Source organism: Sipha flava, unplaced genomic scaffold, assembly GCF_003268045.1.
Source record: "Sipha flava isolate LNK unplaced genomic scaffold, YSA_version1 211_pilon_pilon, whole genome shotgun sequence".
NCBI lineage: Eukaryota > Metazoa > Arthropoda > Insecta > Hemiptera > Aphididae > Sipha > Sipha flava.
In genome coordinates this window covers 364,210-386,827 of record NW_020272824.1, presented here as the reverse complement: position 1 = coordinate 386,827, position 22,618 = coordinate 364,210, and the positions used below count along the sequence as shown (strand labels likewise).

General features: G+C 29.4%; 2 protein-coding genes across 2 annotated transcripts; one reads left to right on the top strand and one right to left on the bottom strand.

Moving 5' to 3' along the window:
* Positions 1-1,781: 1,781 nt before the first annotated feature.
* On the bottom strand, positions 1,782-7,326 carry LOC112682806 (UPF0389 protein GA21628). Its single transcript, XM_025553545.1, has 3 exons — positions 7,020-7,326; positions 3,128-3,218; positions 1,782-2,060 (listed from the first exon to the last, which is right to left on the bottom strand). Exons 1-3 carry the CDS (start codon positions 7,168-7,170, stop codon positions 1,847-1,849), a joined length of 456 nt encoding a protein of 151 aa, XP_025409330.1. The 5' UTR covers positions 7,171-7,326; the 3' UTR covers positions 1,782-1,846.
* Positions 7,327-7,708: 382 nt separating this feature from the next.
* LOC112682805 (methionine aminopeptidase 1) lies at positions 7,709-20,758 on the top strand. Its single transcript, XM_025553544.1, has 9 exons — positions 7,709-7,991; positions 9,104-9,155; positions 9,896-9,961; positions 10,187-10,362; positions 10,589-10,811; positions 10,893-11,024; positions 11,094-11,237; positions 11,338-11,403; positions 20,538-20,758. The coding sequence occupies exons 1-9, from the start codon at positions 7,875-7,877 to the stop codon at positions 20,705-20,707; spliced, it is 1,146 nt and encodes a 381-aa protein (XP_025409329.1). The 5' UTR covers positions 7,709-7,874; the 3' UTR covers positions 20,708-20,758.
* The last annotated feature ends 1,860 nt before the right edge of the window (positions 20,759-22,618 follow it).

The window sequence follows — 22,618 nt, the reverse complement described above, 5'->3', positions numbered from 1 at the left end:
TAACTAAGAACGTTTGATCTGTTTTTAATATAAATAATTTATAATACATATGTTTAAAGAAACAACTGAGTTACCAGACAATTAACTACAGACCAAACTGCATAATTTTTAATAATATTAATACAGTGAAACCTCTAAATACCATAAATTACGATACTACGATCTTTTTCGCCATTCAGAAATGTCCAATATTTAGAGGGAGTAATCTGATTTTTATTAAAATTTAGTTATAAATTAAATTAAGATAATTTTATTTTTGCATAAATTATATACTTATATCTAAAAAATTAACATTTATGAAAAAGAATGTTCATATTGGCATTACAAACTCAACTAAATACTAATGCGACAACGCAATAGTCATAACATATCATCGACACAATAATATTTTAACGACTGGAGGGATAAGATACATTATACTAAATAATATTACCTAATAATAAAGACTTAATATTATATACTATATTGTGTACTTAATATTTTTAAAAAATGTTTATGAGATTCCTTCCTAAATGTTGGGTTCAACAATTTATGTAATAGGTGTTTTAAGTCCAAAATTATGTTAAAAGGCCGTTTTGTATTTTTGCGTAACATGTTTTTACTTCTGAAAATTGTCGGTGCCATATCCTCTTAATATATGCCATAATTATTCTTAATTGTCAATAAAAATGATCAATTTCAAAAATTCAAATGTGATAAAAATGTCCGTTATTTAAAGTATTCCGTACTTAAAGGATTTTCTACAGAAAAATAATGAAAATGTTCCCGTTCCAGAAAAAACGTCAGTTATTTGAAAGTGTGCAGTAAGGGAAATTTTACTATATTATCAACCAAAATAATTAATAATTATTTTCGATCAAATTATTTATTTTGTTATTTTCAACAAAAGATACACAGTTATTTTTATCTCTGTTAAATGGGTATTAATAATATGTATTCTTTAATTTAAAAAAATAAAATAATTACATATTTTACAAAAATATATTTTAAATATAATACATTCGGTATCAATAAAAACACTGATCAGCATTAAATTGAGACTAACCTTCTTTATATACGTTTTTTTCGTTTTTACTACGAGTATTTGTCTGATAGATAATAATCTAACAAATAGAATAGACAATCTAATGATTTTTAGTAACATCGATTTCTTCCAGTAGCACAAAATCATAATCTAAGAGAGGCAATCGCCCCTCTTTTTTTGTGAATGGGGGTTGATGGGTATCCAAAAAAACTATTTATATAGTATATATGTTTCTATGGTGTAATAGGTGGTGGGTAGCAAGAAATAATTTTTGCCTTTCCCCTCAACTTAATTTTAGTTGGGTGCCATTGATTCCGTCATTTATAAAAAATTAGAAAATCTTTGAAGAATATCTTATACAACTGTACAATTATAAAACGCACGTTAATAAAGACATTAAAAAAACTATGAAATATACGAGTATATTTCAATAATACAGTGCTAACATTAGTTAATATCAATGACTCATTTCTCATCATTTGAAATCGTAATAACATTTAATTGTATATATTGATTGTTATTGTTCAACAGTAAATAAAATAATATTAATTATTAAATTCTTAATTTATAAAAAAAAAAAATATTAGTTATATAAGACTATTGGTTTATCTTTATTATAATCTTATAAAATAGATATTTATAAACACAATAATTTTATAGTTCGAATAAAATAACATTTTTAAATAATCTATACAATTTACTTGTAAAATAACTAATAATTATAAAATAGAGACTCAAAATCATGTTAAAAGATACATACAAATGATTGATGATGTTTATTATTTTAAATATCTTACTTTAGATATTCCTATAAAATCAATTCTATTTTCCAAACACACCAATGTTTTTTACGTCGTCTTTACCTTCAGTATACTTTTGATGCCATTCTAAATTTCTTTGCATAATCGTTTCACCACGTTCACGAGCTCGTTTACCTGATACAATCATTCCAACACAGCCCAAAAGAATTAGGACCATTGTATAGTTGGCAGCTTTGATTCGTATAATAGATCGAACTTTACTCCATACTTCAGGACTACAAAAAAAAAAAAAAATGTTTTCAATTAAATGGAAAATATAAATATATATTATATTTGTACAAGCAAATACAGAAATTAAGGAGGTGTGGTTCAATTCATAATTTTAGTATTTTTCAATGTGTATACTATTTTAATTAAATTAAGTTTCAATGTAATTTTGTAAAAAAGAGATGCAAACAAAATTACAAAGCAAAAAAAGGAAAGAATTATGTTGCATCCAGACTAAAAGAACTTAATCACTGATGTGTTTTTAATGGTATTAACGACTTTAGTCACCATAAATGATGACATTAGTTATATTACTAATATTGAGGGCAAAAAATTACTTTGACCTTATCATGGGTTAATAATTTCAATTATAAATAATCATAGGTTATTAAATTATTGAATTTCCAATTATATTCAATTATTATTAAATTAATTAATATATCAAGAAAACCAAAGAACAGTGTAAAAGAGCTTTGATGTAATTCTCAGTTTTTTTCTTAAAATAAACTATGTTTATAAAAACATATATTGTAATGAAATTATCAATATTTAAAAAAAATATTAAAATGTATTGTAAAATTTAATTTTATTAAATGCACTAATTTTTTTAAGTTTGTATATCCTAAGCTTTTAAGACATTAGATTTCTAGTCATTAAAAAAAATTTACTATTTTCCAAATAAAAATATTAAAAAAACTATTGTGAATTTCAAAATGAATTCTAATCTTTTTTCAGAATTATTATTATACAATTACATTAATCTAACATTGGCATAAAAATTAAAAATTTTACAGCATAAATTAATTGCTCACAAAACTAGCAATCATCACAAACCAATGTTTAGAATGTTATTACTGATACTAATAATAATAATTTGCTTTTCATATAAATTAGTTTATTCTCACATAAGTATCACGCAAACACTACACACAATTGCCTGTACAATATACGTTAAAGGGTCCTTAACAAATTATCACTTATCCCCTTACGAACGACTAATTCACATAAAAAGAATATCAAATAAAATCCATTTAACTAATTAATTACAATAAAAATAAAATGTAATAATACATACGTGACCAGTTCCGGAACCTCATTAAATGATGGATATCGTTTAGCCCAAACACACATGTACTTTTGCATCTTGGTTAGTGAAATATTATTACCTAAATTATAAAATTTAAATTTAAATACTTAGGTAAATCCATAACCACATTTGCCACCTTTATACACAAAGTATCTATACTGTATAAGTATATTTTATATCAAATGTTATCATCAGAATACATATCTTTAAAATTAGCAAGTATTCGACTTTCTAAAACTTTTTGAATCAAGTTCCAGTACTCGACTCGACTCAACAAAAAAATACTTGTACTTTTAAATACGGAATAATTTATTTTACTCAAATTGAATCGAATACTCGAGTTTATTTCACTACTTTATTGAAAAATAAATGTTTAAACTATAAGCCTAACTGGAATCCAAATGCTTCCAATAGAAAATATCAGGAAGGTTGATAGTTTAAGTTAATAACAATAGATTGTTATTACTTTAATATTTTATCATGATAACGATATTTTATACAGACAAGGTAACTACGACTTTTTTCTCGAGTGTTCAAAGTTTTTCAACTGCTCTACTTTTTTTTCTGAGTACTCGATATTTGTTCGACACTTGAAATAATTGAAACTCGGCTCGATTCGTCTCGACATCAAAAAACAATACTTGTCCAACTCAATTATTAAACACAACTACTGTTTTATATAATTCAAATTCAATTTAAGTACAATATCATTATCCGTAATATTATTCTGATGAGTTTTTTTATGTTTTTATTTTTATTAAAATACGTAAACATAAAATATAGAAAATATTATAAAACAATATTTTTTTAAGATTTTACACAGCTCTTAGATATTGATGTAAACCTTTTTAATTACTATTTCCAAAAAAGAATTACATTTATAACTACCAAATATAGGATATATATTTATTTATTTTTAATTTAATTTAACATGTTAATTGCGACTTCCCAGTCTCATTTTTAACATATAAGATTATTCATTATCGAAGTTCCAAGAGAAAAAAATATATTTTTCATATACTAATTTCATCATTCACACTAATTTTAGTTATTTATTTTTTTATAAATATTGTTTATCTTAATTATACATTAAAGACAGTGATATAATTAGATGATCGTAATTAACTCCAATGTTAGGGCCTAAACACGGGAAAGTGAAAAATAAAATGACAGATTTGGCCTCTTTCACACGAAGTCACCAGAGCAGCACTACCATGGTCATTTCACCACAAGATATTAATAATTAAATTAGGGTTTTCACATGGTAGCGTCATCAAGTCAATTATGAGTTTGAGTGATCAGACGTATAGAACACGCAACCAAAATAGTAAAGGGACCATTTAAATACATATTATTGTAATATAAAAAACGCACATTCTGTTCATTTGACTCACTGCCAATAGTGTGTGTTGACGTTGTCAATATTTTTTAACATGGATAATCATTTTGATTTAAAAAATGTATAGAAATTGAAAATTGGTCGGCATTATGGAACTCTACTTGTGGCTAATATTTAAATCGTGATATAAAAAGGCATGTAACTTCAAAGTTACGACCAATTTTTAAAGAGGTGAAATAAATTTTCTCATATTTATTTGGTGAATCTCTTGAAGTTGTTCTATAATTCCTCATACGAATTACTTAAATCATATTAAAATAAATTGAACAAACCCTTAACAGAACGGTCAAACAGTAATGGATGTACCCAAAACTTAATATTTTTTTTTAAATTTTTTAGTTAAATGTACGGTAATTTTAACATAATCTACATCGAAACACAGAGGTGCTTCTGGAAACATAAATAGTGGCGATTCTTTTCTGGTGGCGTAGTTTTGATAGCTTCGTGTGAAAAAAAGCTTTAAGAGGACGGCACACCTGCATACATTGTCCCCATCTAACATACGTACTTCATAGTAAATTTGAATTTAGTAGTTCAAATGTAGTTATGTTAGCTTTAATATTAGAGTAAACTGGCCTATAATCAAACTTTAAAGGAAGAACATTATCTGGACTTTGTTAATTGGTTTTTCCCGATATTTTAATTTTTAAGCGTGTTATGAGTATGTAAAATATTACAATAATTTTTAATTATTAAAAAACCTCATAATTCGATAAAAATTAAAATATCGAAAAAAAAAACTGACCAACAAAACACAGATAATGCTCTTCCCTTATTATAGGTTAGTTTACTCTAATATTAAAGGAAACATCACTACATTTAAATGACTGAAAGCAAATTTGCTATGCTATACGTATGTCAGATGGAGACAACAAATGCGGGTGTGGCATCCTCTTAAGGTCGTGATTACTACTCGTATTTAAAAATTATGTAACTATTGAACAACTATTAAACAAGAATATAATAAGCCTTTAATAGTTTATAATATATATATATATGTATAAATATTTCTTGCTCAATGTAATACCCAATACCCAGTGATACCCAAAAACAAATTTAATGCATTAGAAAAATCTCTATATTTATCCATAGTATATAAAACATTTTAACAGTAAAATCTCTAACATCAAACTTTGGACCTTGGATATAACAACTAACCCATTCATACATCTAATCAAGAAATATGAAAGTAGTGTGTCCTGGCGAGTTATTTTCTCTTTTTTCTCTTCTCGGAATGTTGAAGGGTAGCTAGGAAGAGATTCTAGAAATTTGAGCTGGCGAACATTTATTAATTTTATAGCAAGTCAATTGGAAGTCCCACAAACAAATATTGATTGAAACATCGTATTCAATATCAAAAAATACAAAAGCCTAAAAACGGGAACCTTGAAAACTAAATTAAAAGTAGTATTTTTACGTTTAAATTGGGAAGCTAATTTTTGCGCTAATAAACAAATTACATCGTAAAAACAAGAATTATAATAATCTTAATAAATAAAATCTAAGAAGAATAGGGTAACAATTTTATTTAGCATTTTTCTGTTGTTTATCCATACAATGTAATAAGTTTTAACAGTTTTAGCTTAGTGCCTTCACGCTGGTGTTTTAAATGTTGTTAAATTATAATTAAAAAGAAATACAAAATAAAAACAAAAGATAAAATAAACACGATTACTCATTAATAAGCAATTAAATCAACTTGTCTTTCGAGAAAACTAATCAACATGTCGGTTTGTATTAACACTATTAACATTAAATCTTTTGAGAACTAAATGTTTTTATTTGATTATAGAGTGAAATTATACAAAATTAGATCGTTAACTTTAGAGGAATATTAAAATAGTAACATTCATATAACACACCCAGTTTTAATTGTTTTTAAGAAGCCATATACATGATATTGGTTTAACGGGACTTTGTTATGATCAAAGTACCTATAAAATCACTCAACTATAGAATTTGAAGTCCTTACAAATTCCAGAACGCATTATAGATTAAACATATTTTAAATAATCCTAATGGTCGATTTAAACAACATATATTGGTATAAAATATTAAATTTAAAACCAAATACAGTTTAATAACAAGGTGAGATATAAGATTACACGTATAGGTAGATACACTTAACATAATACAATGATAATTAAAAATAAAAAAAACAGTGAAAAGACAGTGTAACTTAATACATAATAAAAACGAAATTTATAAAAAGATTTAGTTTTAAAATACAATTAAAGAAATAAATGTGGAAAGTGGTCACAAAATGTTAAAATAAATCACAAATGTACTACGTTCATAGAACTTAATATTTCGTAGGTTTCTAAAAATTATTTACCAACATTGAGTGCAAACCAAGGTGTAAACTGCAGAGTATACTTACAAATAATCAGAAATAATTCATATACCATTTGGCTACTTGCCACTAATAATGGCTCTTAAATGACCGATAACATGGGCGTTAGAAGAGCAAAATAGTCTTACTTGATTCGAACGAAGGTGGTATCGACGGCGACGGTGGTATCGACGGCGACGGAGGGTTAGCTGGAGTCGCGCTCGGAGTGGTGTACCTCTTCTTGGTCAAGTTGAACAACCCGGATTTGATGTTCCTCGCAAATCTCGGCAGGATATTCATGGTGGTGCACGAATGGCGGACGACGGACGAGTGCGGAACGAAAGTTCTTAGGCGCTCGACAACGTCCTCGGGTGTCTAACGTAATGTTATTGACGAGACAAGACTTGAAGAAAACAGACGAGGGAAAATGTTCTTATCATGGACTGTGTTAGAAGGTAGATGAACAGTAATTAACACACAGGTGCCTGATTCAAGTTTGCCAACCTATTTTATTATCTACATTTATAAAAACTATCGTATCTAGCGAATAATTACCGTACAAACAGTGAACTGAGATATCTTAATTCATGGTGCAAACATTAATTTTTTCTCGCTCCGCTCGAAATATTATGAACATCACGATCAAGTTGGGTTCATAAATCATCGTTTCGTTTTGTGTAAAAATGTTTCGGTATGATACCGGTCTCACGACTAGCCGTGTCGCATCCATAGTTATCTTAGGGCAAATAACACGACAACGTTATCAGTAGGGCGCCGTTATCGTTGTGGAATTGATAACGGCCGCGCGGCAGCTGATTTATTCAAGCTGATAACGAATATCATATTTCGCCGCTGCCCATATCGAAACAAAGCTGTGTTCCGAGCATTCGGTGGACGGGCGAATACTGTACCCGCACTGGTGTCTTTTGTCCTGTCGTAACCGTTTTGGTCGACCGTGTAAAACTAGATTTCTTGTCACAAATTGAATCATTCGAACACGTACGATGTCCAAATCAATAGCGAACCGTACTTGCGAGACGGCCGGCTGCAACTCGCCAGCCAACTTGCAGTGTCCCACGTGCATCAAACTCGGCATTCCTGGTTCCTATTTCTGCTCTCAGGTAATTCCGCCTTTATCGCAGTGGTGTTGATGACATATGTCTTGTTATCCTATGGCCCTGAATCTGTTTAGACTTTAAATGAATTGTAACACATTACTGACTGACATAGCATTTATATTACGTCAATTGTCTGAATCACTAAAAATTATGATTTTTAAGACTTCAAAAGTTTTTCAAATCCCATGTGTACAAAATTTACCTTTAAGCTTACCATTTTCTTAGTTAAGTATTACAATTCACTTTACATATATACCTAAGACGTCGGCTGATGTCATGTACTTAGTTAAAAAGCTGATGCTACTTGTATTGTTTTAAGTTTGATCAGTACTCCTGAAGAAAATTGTAATCCCTTCTTTAAATTGTCTATCATAATATTATAAACCTGCAGTAAATTGACTATCCAATGTATTTATCAACAAGTATATCATTACCGTTAATTATTTTTAATTATGTGTAATATTACAGCAATTAATTACTACCCTAAAATTGAAATATTAGTTATTTGGTTAAATAGTTCATAGGTATTTTATACTAATAAAGAAGAGTTTTTTAAAATTAAGATACGTATCAATAACTAATTAAAAACATTATATTTAATAAAACATGTTAGTTACTTTTCCATGTAATCATCACAAATTTTTTTGAATTTTTCCATTGCTATACCAATATGAAAATACCTTAGGTTATGATATACATTTATTCTATTTCTTAAGTAAATCTCTCTTGGTATGAAATTACAATAACTTTACTCTGTACAAAAAAATAATAACATAGTTCTATAACTTGTAACCATGATAAAAACAATAAAAATTAAGTTCAAACTGATAATATCCAAAAAAAAGTTATGACATCAGTTTCTTTGGAATTTCTTAAGATTTTTGCTCAATTAATTTTTTAATATTACTATAAAATTTAATTAATTAATATGAAATGATTAATTTTTTGGAATAAACATTTAATCCTAAAAATATTAAAATAGGGAATAATCACAATAACTATAATGAATTTACATATATATTGAAATTTCTTCATATTTCTCATTTCCTAAAAAGGAAATTTCTTTTTTAACCAAAATAAATTTTTTTAATAATATAAATTGTTTTATTTTCTAGGAATGTTTTAAAGGAAATTGGTCTATTCATAAGGTTCTTCATAAAGTTGGTCGTAAGTATGTGATTTTTTTTTTTTTTTAATGTCAATATTAAAAGTTATTTTATGTTTTAATGAAAATGATTTTATCTTTAACAATACTTGTATAATATCTAAGGTTAATAAAGAATAGTTATAGCCTAGGTCCTTAATACATCTAAATGATTGAATTATATTTGCCACTGAATATAACTTAAGATAAGTTACATTGTTCTACAATAAATTACTTGTTTAATAATTATTAATAATTTAATTTGATAACAAATATATTGTTATTGTTTATAGATCAGTTACTGAAGAATATTAATAAAATTAATTTCTAATAATATTATTTTCACCAAAATGTTCATTTAAATCCAATAAAACAATTATTCAATAATTATTTTATTATTCTTATTCAATTAATTTAAAAATTACAAAAATTATCAAAAAATTTTACATGAATAAATTTTTGATGATTTTTTTTTAAAAGTTTGAAATTTGTTATTAAGCAAATCAAAATATTATTTGATCAATTATTATGTAATATTTAACTATAAAATAACAATTAAATAATAGAATTTATTAATTAAATTAATTAATTAAATGTCTTTAATAGAATTAAAGACATTTTATTTAAAGAGAGTTTTAGCTATATCTTCTAAATTTTAGTAGTATTCAAATATTGGCTACATTGATAGCAAAAATAATACATAATGTTAAAAAAAAAATTCTAAAAATTAATGAACTATTATTATTTAAACATTTTTTTACAGAAAATTCAAATTCATCTTCTAATGGTTATGAACCATATAATCCATGGCCGGATTATGTATATACAGGTAAAATATATTATATGAATATTCTAAAACCAAATTATTCTATGAAAATATTGAAAGTTATTAAATCCTTGGAAACTGAAATTATAAATTTAAGAAATTCAAAATTATTAAATGGGTTACTGAATAAATCACCCATTCAAAATATTTTATTAGTCTAATTTTAATTTATAAAATTTTACATTTTTTTATTTTTATAGTTTAATAATCATATAAAATTGTTTTTAGGACAATTGAGACCTCATAAAATATCTCCTGCACGTACTGTTCCTGACCATATTCAAAGGCCTGATTATGCAGATCATCCTGAGGGAATACCTTTAAGTGAACAATCAGTTAAGTTATCATCACACATAAAAGTATTAAATGAAGAAGAACAAGAACACATGAGAGTCGCTTGTAAGGTATTAGCATAAAATATTTATAAACGATATAAAATCGGCACTTTATTATATTATTATATTTTCATAATTAACTTGTTATTTAAAATCACATTTATAAATTTTAATAAGTTCCTATATGTTGTTTCTGTAAAAAATTAATCTAGTTAGAATAATATTGTTATTAATTATTATTAACAAATAGAACAGTTCTGATGTATTTATTTAAAATATATTTTTTCTATAAAAGCTTGGTCGTGAAGTGTTGGATGAAGTTGCATCAATGATTGGTGTTGGAGTGACAACAGATGAAATTGATAGAATTGTACATGAAGCATGCATTGAAAGAGAATGTTATCCATCTCCATTAAATTATTATAAATATCCAAAATCATGTTGTACTTCTATTAATGAAGTTATATGCCATGGAATACCTGATTCAAGAGCTTTGATTGATGGAGATATTTGCAATGGTTTGAAAAACCAAATGTTCTAATATTTTTAAATAATTTGGTCGATTTTTTTAAATTTACAATATGTTACCTACTTTACAGTTGATGTAACTGTATGTCATCGAGGATATCATGGTGATTTAAATGAAACATTTTTAATTGGCAGTGTATGTATAAATGCTGAAAAATTAGTAAGTGTTACATGGGAATGTTTAGAAAAGGCAATAAATGCAGGTAATGTTCTTATATTATATTATTATCCATCGTTTAATATTTTTAAATTTATTAATAATTTTCATTTAGTTCAACCCGGTGAAAAATATCGAGAACTTGGGAATATTATTCAAAAGCATGCTCAAGCCAATGGATTTTCGGTTGTAAGAAGCTATTGTGGTCATGGTATTCATCAACTGTTTCATACTTCTCCTGGAGTTCCACATTATGCTAGTAAGTTTTGTTTTAAATAAAACTTACTTACATAATTTTAAACACTAAATTAATTTTTTATCTTAAAATGAAATTAACTTTTTATTTTTGTGTGTAATAGAAAACAAAGCTGTTGGTGTAATGAAACCTGGACATACATTTACAATTGAGCCCATGATATCACAAGGTAAAATTATAGAGTTGTTTTTTTTTTTTTATTGCTTTTATCTTTACAACATTATAGTATGACGATTATTAAGTATTTAAGATGCATAGAGAAAAATAATAATAATTAATAACAAATAAATAATTATATTACAATTAATAGTAAATACAATATTTTAAGCGTGAAAACTAGTGCTGGAGATGAAATTAATGATGAGTGTGAAGACAGAGGAAGATCAAGAATTAAGGAGAAGAATTACATCAGGGAAGGTGTAACCTCAGGAAGAGAGTTGTGATAGCAATGAATTGCAAAAATAAGTAAGAGACGGTCAAGAGAAAAGAATGTGATGAAGATCACATAAGGCTTCATGGTTGTAAAGAGTGAAAAGAGAAGAGAAATTAAGTCAAAAGAAAATTTAATGATAAGGGAAAAGATAATCTTAAGCATAATGCCCAAAGCGAAAACAAGGAAAAGCGATAATTGTGGATTGGGTAGGTTCAGATCACGAAACCAAGGGAAGTTGATTATTCAAGTGGATATATTAATCTGTGCCAGGTAGTGAAGTTAGGGTAAGAGATGATCAAAGGTCAGCCCATGCTTTTTTTTAGAGTATTGTGAAAAATGGGAAGGAAATCAGACTTGGATATTTTTAATAAAGAAGGAACAATTTGGTTTTTGGTTAGGTGGCTAACCAATCAGCTTTTTCGTTACCTAGGATACTAATGTAACATGAAACCCAAAAGAATTTGACAGCTTTACAAGATAAGAGAAGTTGATGTGTTAGAGATTTTATCATGAGAATAAGTGAAGAAATAGAATAACTGAAGTTATTGAAGAAAAAATAGGAATGATAGAGAATCGGAAACAATTATAAATTTTTGAGAATTTATAGAAATAATAATTTGAAGGGCGTGAATGATGGTGTTGGCTTCGACAATAAATGAAAAAGCCAATGAATGGAGGTTGGAATAGAACGGAATATAAATAAAATGTATGAAAAAGAAAAATCCTGAAGATAGGATAGATGCTGATCCGTCAATGAATACAAGGATTGAGTTTGGAAAATTAAAAGAAATGAAATCCAAGAAAAGTGAGTTAGCAAGAATATTAGGAAGTGAAGCTAGGGTTTTCGGAGTGTAACCGAGGAGATTATACATATTTCCAGGATTTTTCAATTCTTGAAAAATCTAAAAATAGTGTAGAATTGGGAGTGGACATAAGTTTAAAAATAAATTTACCTGTGAATCGTCTTCTACGAAGCTCGATAGGAGGGCATGAGCATTCCACCTCCATACTTGCAGGTGGATTTGATTGAATGGCCCCCATTATGGTACGTTAGCAAGAGTTTAAGATGGAATTGATGAGTTAATTTTTTTTTTTTTTTTTTTTTTTGTGGCAGAGGAAAGTGGATGAGAACAGGAAGGAACCATAGTCGGTTTTTGCTTTAATGACTAAATTAAAAATAAGGATCAGTGCCGATGGGTAGGTTCCCCCATCATGTATCTGTGAAGTATTGAAGGGAGTTTGCTCATTGAGAAATTAGTCCAATTAAGTATCAAATATGAAGGACCTATCAAACTTTGAAATTGAAATGTCGTCATCATGAGCTTCTAAAGTCCAAGCCTTGTTGTTGTAGCCAATCATGTTTTTCATATGCCAACAACCCATTCGTCGGAAGATTTCTTCAAAGAAGGACTTACACGGTCTTCCTCTGGATCTTCTACCCTCTATTTTTCCTTCCATAATGATAATCACGAAGACATTGTGTCTTAGTAGATGTCCAATTAGCTCTATTGTTCTTTTCAATACTGTATTTATCACTGTTCTTTTTTCATTGATCTCGTTCAGCACTATTCCATTCGTCTTATGTTCTGTCCAGCTTTTTCTAATCATTTTCCTTCACATCCACATCTCCATAGACTCTAATCTACCTTTTTTATATATTCTTATCGTCCATGATTCACATCCATATAATAATATACTCCAAATGTATGCTTTTATGAATTTCTTTCTTGAACTTATACTTAATATAAATATAATATAAATATTTTTAATATAAATGTTTTTAAGTAAAAAGTGTCCATTTTTTCGAATGCTTGTTTTGCTAATGTAATTTGCCTTCTTCTTTCTTTTGTAGATTTATTATCTCTTATTAAGCTATCTAAGTAGCAAAATTCCTTCACTTGTTGTAATTGTATATTGTTAAGCGTTATGTTTGTATTTGTTATAATTTATAACCATAACTTTTGTTTTTCGTAGTTAATTTTAGTTTAAACTTATCTAGTGACAAGTCAAGTATATGAAGCATCAAACTCAATTCTTCCTCGTTGTCAACTAGGAGAGCTATATCATCTTCAAAGTGTATGGAGTAAAACTGTTTTCCATTTATTGATATTCCTCTGGAGTGACCACTCCAGAGGAAAAGTCATCAGAAGATGAGTCTTTCATTTCATGTATTGCCTGTTCAATAAACAAATTAAACAAATATGGAAATGAAGGGCAACCTTGCCTTACTTTTGACGAATTTTCGCTTCTTTCTTGATTCCATTAACATCTAATATAGTAGTTTGACCTTTGTACAAGTTCAATATTAAACACCTATCTTTTCAATCAATTACGGTTTCCTTTAGAGTGTTAAATAGGAATTTTAAGTCTATCTTGTCGAATGCCTTTTCCAGGTCTATGAATGCTATAAACGTTGCTTTGTTCACGTCAACTCTCCTTTCCAGTAGGTGTCTCAAAGCTATGAAAACTTCTCTCATTCCTTTACTCTTCCTAAAACGAAGCTGGTCATTGTCAAGTCTTTCTTTCACTTTGTGTTTCAAACTGTTCTTTATAATGTTCAGAACTATCTTTGACAAGTGAGATAAAATAGCTATAGTTCTGTAGTTTGTGTAATCGGTAGCATTCCATTTCTTAGGTAGGGTGATAGTTTAACTTTTTATAAAATCTTCCGGAATTGAGCCTACTTCATAGAAATTCTTTATAGTTTTAAATAAGACTTAACCTGTTTTTTTCGTCTAGGTTTTTCAGTATTTCTGAAGGTATATCATCCAATCTAGTTAATTTTTTTCGTTCAAATCTCTAAGTGCTCGGTTAAACTCATCCTTAGTCATTTCTGGACCTTTCATAGCTAGATTTAAATTTTGTTCGTTCTCTATAGTATTCTTATTGTTTATTGTTAATATCTTCTCCTATGTATAGATCTTCGAGGTATTTTTTCCATTTGTTTGCAACCTCATCATTATCGAACTAAATTTTGCCTGCTTTGTTTTTAAAAATATTGCTTCTAGTTTTTAGAGTATATTGCAATTCTTTAACCTTAGTATATACTCCATTATTATTTATTTTCATCATCATTTCAATATCTTCATTGTACTCTTCCAACCATTTTTCCTTCGCTTGTCTGAACTTTTGTATTATTCTATTTTTTAAAAGCTTGTATTTGTCATATTCTATCTTTCGCCACATGTTTCTTTCCTTGATGAACTCTAGTATATCTTGCAACATCTAGAGTTTTCTTAGTTCAAGGGTATTTTTCCCAAGCACCCTATCAGAGGTTTCTCAAATAACTGATTTTAGCTCTTCCTAAGATATTGCCTCTTTGTTTTCGAGTTCTCTTTTGAAGATATCAACTGTAGTGTTACTCTTCAGCTTATCTAGACAACACTTTTTGACAAATCGCTTGGCCTGTTTCTTGAAAGTGCTATTGCACTTTGTTAGTACTAAATTATGGTCACTGTCTATATCACAGCCTAGATAAGAGTGACTGGATATAACTTTTCTGTATTTCTGTTTAACTCGTATAAAATTAATTGGAACCCTTCTAATATCTCCTGGTGCTTTCCTAGTGTAACTTCATCGTTTAGGCATTCGGAAAAAAATTAGAGATTTTCAGTTCAAGTTCACAAAACTGTACGAGTCTGACACTCCTTTCGTTTTGTTTTCTAAGAGCGAATTTTCCTAGACAGTTTGATAAGCTATCCTACTCTCCGACAGAGGCGTTTAAAACTCCCATAATTATCACGTTCGCTTTATCATCAGTTAACTTCATGAGGTCTTCAATTTGTTCGTACATTTCATAAATTTCAACTTTCGCTGTTGTTGTTAGAAAGTATACCTGAATTATGAAGATGTCCGTATGTTGTGCGTGGATTTTAATCATAAGTATTCTGTCGTTAAGGTGGTATGTATTCATTATGTTGTTTTTCCATTTTCCTTGAACTACCACTCCGTTTCTACCACACTTGTCATTTCCACTGTGGATTATTCTAAAGTTTACCATGATATTATCTCTATTTAGACCCCAGTGAGTTTCACAGATGTTAAATATATTAATATAAGTATGTTTCATTTATTAACATTTGTAAACCTAGGTATTTTACGGAGTTGGCTAAGTAAATAGGTTGATTATCAATAAAAACATTTGTGGTTGTTAAATATCTGTTGTGAGTAAAAATTATGTACTGGTTTTTTTCGGTATTTATTAAAAAAATGTCAAATAAGAATGGATGAAGAAAGTATGAAGATATCTTAATTTAGTGTCGAGATTGCTCAATCAAGTTATTTGTCGGATGTGAAAAGGACAATGTCGTCGGTATAGATGTAGGAGCTAAAACCCTTGAAAGAGATATATTGGTTGATTTAATTCATATTTACATTAAATAGTATGGGGATGATGCAGCTATCTTTGAGGAAGTCCTCTGAAAACTTTGCGCGAATTTGTGGAGCCAGAGGGGGAGAAAAAGGTCAGAAATCGGTGAGAGGAGTAATATGAGATATAATTGCAGAATGAGTGCGGTATGGATACATTTGAAAGACGGAAAACGAGGGTTGGTATATGAACTGAATCAAATGCCCCTTTAATGTCGATAAAAGCTAAAGCGAGGAATTCATTTTCATAATATAATTGATATATTTTTCCTACAAAGGAAGAAAAGCTGGCCAAAAATCCAAAGAGATTGTCAGCTATGAAATTGTTTTATTCAAGGTACCAGTTAAGGTGGTTTTTTAGGATATTTTCTACAAACTTACATAGAGTGGAGGACAAGGCTATAGAACGGGTATACAGTAGGAGTGGAATTGGGTTTTTGAATGGAAATGACGGGAAAGTGGAGCCATGATTCAGGGATTATACCATCAAGACATAAGGAGTTATAAATGGTAAGTAAGATATCGATTCCTTTATCTGAGATATGTTTACGCATTGTGATAGAGATGAGATCCAAACCAGTGGCTGAAGAAGAATGGGTAGACATGGCCATTCTTAACTCTATTTTAACTCTATTTTATGTAGAGCAGGGCCGTATTTAGGAGGGTGCTACAGGATGCTGTTAACCGAGCGGCTAAATATGAGAGGGTGGCTAATTTTTTATATTTTCAATATTTAATGAAGTGAAAACTTGAAGTGAAATTTCTTTACAAAATAAAAAATGTATCTCAAAAAGTATATATATCGCCAATCACGGCGTCACGACACTCACATACACACATAATCGGTAACGGTCGATTACTGTTGATAAATCCGAAGATTTACAAACAATCTATCCCTATGTTGACATTGCACTTAGAATTTTTTTGTGTACACCAGCCTTCAGAAAGATCATTTTTAACCCTTAGAAATTTGTATTTGGTATAATCAAGCGTTTTTTATTTTTGCCCCCGGGTGTCAAATTCCTAAATACGGCCCTGGTGAAGAGGGAAGTGAGAGAATGAGATACTAGGATGTAAAGATGAACTGGTAGAGATGGAGGATTGAATTTTTGCAATGAAAGGGCGCAAGCTGGCCCGGATTAATACTATCGTAGGCCCTAGGCCCCTAGTCCTTGCCGGACCGTTGTCCAGTACATAAATAATTAAAAAACCTTCTCTTTGAGAGAGGAAGTGAAGAATCATGCATTAATAATCTTTTAAGAGCAATAATATTTACAACATAAAAATCAAATCAAAACTTTTATATGATAACTAATCTAAATTTTTATACCAATTTACATATTACAAAAAAATCGTAGCCACACATTTTCGTAGGCCCTAGGCACAGCGCCTATAGTGCCTATGTGTTTATACGGCTCTGGGCGTAAGGATGTGCCACCTTGTCGTAAAAAAAGAGGGAAAAAAACGTTTTCGTTTTTTGAAGAAGAAGTTCGAGAAACGCATCTTTTGAATTTTGTTGAGACTGTCCATAGATCTTTTAGGAAGTATGAGCCGTTGAAGGTTGAACAGAATGTTTACCATGAATGGCGTTTAACATTTTTGAAGATGCGCCAGTCGCCGCTCATATTCTTTGATAAAAAAGAAATTCAATCATTTATCTAGAAGATCTATACTTTCTAAAGGCTTCCAACAATAATTGGGACGACTAACTACGGCTATGGAAGCATAGCATAGTATGGCGCATAAAGGGTTTCACCAATTTGTGAAAGTTGATGAATATTTTTTGGAAGACTTGAATGAAGTCTTGAAGAGGAATGGTGATGCTAGTGGCTTCGAGGATGGTAGAGATGAAAGTTGATTAATTGTTTATTGTGAATGAGAAAAGTAAAACTTGTTGTATAAGGAATTAAGGTGAGATGCAAAGAATAGCCAATCAGCCTTATGCAAATTAAAGTAGAATCCTGACTCGTATTACTTGGATGACGGGTAGATGTGGGAGTGAGCCCAAAGAGATCGATGAGGATAAGAAAACGATCGCTTTCTCTAGGGTTATCCAATGTAGATCAATTTACAAAAAAGTGCAGGTTATGGGAAGTAAAGGTGATGTCAACGATGATTCCGGGTACGGAGCCCAGTTCAGACGAGTAAGGGTGCTTTTGTTAATTAGGCGATGGTTGTGGTAGGAGATTGCAGTGTGTAGGATATCACCATGATGATCATGGTGAGAAAAATCTCAAGCTGGGTGGTGACCACCTACAATTGAGTTCATCGTGAAAATATTGAAGATATGATTAATGAAGTGTGGAAGTACGGAGGGATATAAATAGACCAGAGTTTGAGTGGGTTTTGAGAGTCACTGAAAACTTCAATGCCAACTAAGTCAATCTAATTTTGAGACAGAGTCTACTAATTGCGGGTCGATGAGTATTTATTAGTTATTGATGGAGTGATGGGAGGCAAAGGTCCCCATACCATACCCTTCGGGTTGATCGAAATGAACGAGATGAAAGTGGGTTGGAAATACATTCCTACTAGGGGACAATTAGTTCTCGAATAAGAGAGCGAAAGAACATCTATGTTTGTGGAGTAGAGCAAAAAGATCGGAAGAGCGGACCCTAAGACTTTTTACACTATTGATATCCAAGTGGTATCTGAAATATTTTTGTAGTTATTTTATGAAAGTTTGTTTAGTGCACAACTGTTGGAGTTAAAAGATGTAACGCTGTGAAGTGGTAAAACAGGAAATTGGATTTTTTCGAAAAGTTGCAAACAGATGGATTTCTTTTTTTGGCTATATGTTAATATTTTTGGTTGGGAGGAAATTATGAAGTCGATGACCGTTGGAAAAAAAAAGAAACACTAACTCTTGTACATGTGAACAATTATTGGCAATATTTTTATTACGGTTGTTGAAGTTATTTGATATTTTTGTGTAATTTTAACAACATTTGTTAATTTTATTAACAATACCAAAATTTTTTGATGAGGATTGTTTCTTATGACTTGTTTTTGACTGCTATGATTTTTTTGATCATCCTTTGGTTGATCCATTCGCTGCATGAACGGTTTGAAGATACGTGGTCTAAATTGCAATGGATGTAGCTTGGAAGAGTTGTTAATAGTACTTTACATGCGTCGGATCCTTGGTCACAGTGTTGTTTGCTACGCCAACATTTTTGGGTGTGGTCGAATCTAAAAGATCGACGGCACTGGACTGGAGATCAGATGTTGAAAGATACAAAATGGATGACTCTGTGTATGATAATAGATTCTGGAAGCTTGGGGGACAACAATTTAAGTTCGACAAGTTTGTTCGCTATATATTTGTCATTACGTTTGGTATTAATAAGCCGGAATTCAATGATTTCAAATTGACATTCAAGGCCAGAAGTCTTCTTCCGAGATACATGTGTCAAGGCGTATGACTCCGAGACTTAAATTAATGTGTTTGGTGAAGATTTACCCAAATTTGACTGAATGAATATAACCGATGTTAGTTTTATAGGAAGAGTCAACAAAGACGTGAAATGGTCCAGAAAAATCACATACAATAATTCCGATTTAGAGGAACAGGGAAACGAGGTGGTAATTTCTATGGCGAAATGTACATTAAGTGGTATTATATTAACACCTGGATTTTCCCAATTCATGGTGTCATCTCAGGTTCGAAGTAATGAGTCAGTGGAATTATTACCTGAAACTTTAGATTTCTTGGAAGCATTTGCGGCCGGAGGAAAAAGGTTTAATATTTTTCTTTTTTACGACGCCATTATCGACGTTAATATTTACATTGAGCGAACGATTAAATGCAACAAACTCATTTTGATACTTGCCTGGTGAGCGACGTTGTTGGTCCGTATATATACAGTTTTAGCACAACTACGAAAGCGGTAATAATTGATCTCGAATTTTGATGATAATTAATGACTGTCACTAACAACAGTGGAATCGCGGCTTTTATAAACTAGTTAATATACAAGTATAATAATTTGTTCTTTTTCAAAATATTTATTTTTTAACAAATTATAAACATAAACTTATTAATAAAAAAAATTCCTTATCTTAACATTAAAATTTTATCTCGTTTGATTTATGTATGTCAAAAAATGTTCCAGGGTTAAAATTGTTATATTTATTACATCTTATAACTATTGGCTTTACAATATATTTTTGTATAATAATTAATTAATTAATTAATAATCATGAAATATTACTTGAAGTAATTACTATTATAGTCCAATTAAAAAAAATAAATCTGCAGAGTATGAATAATTTTACAACGCTAAGAATTATAAAATTAACTATCTTCTGGATATTCAAGCCCAGTAAACCTTATACATAAATAGTAATCTAGCTAGTTTGTAATATTTAAAAACAATGCAAAAATTTGCATGGTTAAATATTTTTTATAGATTATATTTATTTTAAATTACAATCGTAACCACTTAAGTGTATTTTTTTATCACTCTAATATGATATATATTTTTACTATATGATTGCAGGTAGTTGGCGTGATAAGTGTTGGCCAGATAATTGGACGGCTGTGACTGTAGATGGGCTCTTATCAGCACAATTTGAACAAACATTATTAGTTACTGATACCGGAGTTGAAGTTTTAACCAAACGTTTGGCTAATAATGGAATACCATATTTCATGGACTATATGCTATAATACTTCCATTTCCTTTATAAAAGGAATGAATTTATAATATTATGTAAAGCATTTTTATTTTAATTGAAAATTAAAATTAATTATTACTTATTGAATAAATATTTGAATGATTTTTTTTTTCATGATTAAAAAAACTTAAGTATGAACTATACTCCATTAAATTAAATATATATATACCTACTATATAAAATGAAGTCGCTTTTTTTTGTTCGGGATAAACTCTGAAACTACTTATTGGATCGTCGTGCATTTTTTTTTAAATTAAAGAAGACATCACAGAGAAGGTTTTAGGCGTAAATTTAGTCCGATAAAGTTAATAAATAATTAGTTATTAGTTATCTATATATATATATATATATATAAATGGTGCCAAAAATGTATAACATTTCATCAATTGAGAACGGCTGGGCCGATTTAGCTCAAATTTTTTTTTAATTGTTCGTAATTGCCAGGAGAAGGTTTTCACGAAAATTTTTTTTGGAAAAGTGCTATTGTTTAATAAATCATAGTTTAATTTAATAATTTTTGACCCGGTCGATAACTGCACAATTGAAAATGAATTATTAAATAAAACTATTAAAAAACTATTTAAAAACTATTAATTTTATTTTTGGTAGTGAATGATGGGTATTGCACAAATATTAAACAACAAGATCCCGCAACAGGTGCTAAAACAAACAAGAATGTTAGTTCGAAGGATTATTATGCATATTGGTTGATGATTAGACGCGACCAGGACAACGTTATTCTACGATATCATGAACTTCGTCAACAATTCATGGTCGAAATGTATGTAAAGATAGAGAGCTGCATGCAGAAGATTCTCAAAACAATTTTTAGATATTTGAGATGGGAAAATTACTACAGATGAAACGGAATGTATAAAATTACCGACCGATTTCTGCACAATCATTTATTCGCAAGATGCTCTCATTGACTAGATATTTTTCAATGTACACAGACAATACACAAATCATGAGTGTCTGGCAGAAAGGGCAATTTCAGTAGTAAAAAATGTGGACGTCAACGAATTGAATCTCAAGATAAACATTTGTTACCAGGAGACATGGTGTCATACAAATCTATAGATATAGTTTGCTATGCTACTGAAGCTGTAAATTATATAACAGAGTTTTTAAACTCATTGGACTTACCAGGCATGCCATCGCATAATTTACAATTGAAGGTTTGTTCTCCGGTTATATTGTTTCATAATTTGACCTACCACGATTGTACAGCAGCACGCGATAAGTCGTTAAAAAATTAATGAAAAATGATATCGAAGCCATAATTTTAAATGGCAAATTCCGAGGTGAAAATTTATTATTACCGCGAATCTCTATTATACCCATAGATGTGCCAATACAATTTAAACGTCTCAAATTTACAATTAGATTGGCATTTGCAATGACTATCAATAAGTTTCAAAGCCAAACGATGTCTGTAGCTTCGATTTGAGCACATCATATTTTTCACACGGATAATTATACGTGGTGTGCTCTCGAACCATCCAGTTTGTGTTGGCGAAAGATGGGATAACAAAAAATTTTGTACACTCTGTTGCATTAAGGGATAGATATTGTTTCTTACTAATATTGTCATAATTAGCGATATACATAATTTTAATGGATCAATTTTAATAAATTATTAAAAAAATAAATGTTTGATGTTTTTTCATTTTTATATTTCGTCACCATTCATAGCACTCCATATCTCTTCCTTACATCCTTATCCTTACCCACATTCTTACATGCCTATATTTAATTAGTTATTTTTTTCTAGCAAAATATTCTCTATAAATAATTTATATGACAAAACAACGTTTGTCGGGTCAGCTAGTAAATAATAATTTTTATGCTTAAAAACTAAATTATACATACTTTATATTCATATAATTCATAATATAAACCT

What these genes read in the sequence shown, in the direction of transcription:
- LOC112682806 (XM_025553545.1), bottom strand. Translation starts at nt 7,170, where the DNA reads ATGAATATCCTGCCGAGATTTGCGAGGAACATCAAATCCGGGTTGTTC. An exon ending in ACCACCTTCGTTCGAATCAA is followed by an intron (nt 3,219 to 7,019) that starts GTAAGACTATTT and finishes TTTATAATTTAG; the next exon opens with GTAATAATATTTCACTAACC. An exon ending in GAGGTTCCGGAACTGGTCAC is followed by an intron (nt 2,061 to 3,127) that starts GTATGTATTATT and finishes TTTTTTTTGTAG; the next exon opens with TCCTGAAGTATGGAGTAAAG.
- LOC112682805 (XM_025553544.1), top strand. Translation starts at nt 7,875, where the DNA reads ATGTCCAAATCAATAGCGAACCGTACTTGCGAGACGGCCGGCTGCAAC. An exon ending in GCCGGATTATGTATATACAG is followed by an intron (nt 9,962 to 10,186) that starts GTAAAATATATT and finishes AATTGTTTTTAG; the next exon opens with GACAATTGAGACCTCATAAA. An exon ending in AGAAAAGGCAATAAATGCAG is followed by an intron (nt 11,025 to 11,093) that starts GTAATGTTCTTA and finishes ATTTTCATTTAG; the next exon opens with TTCAACCCGGTGAAAAATAT.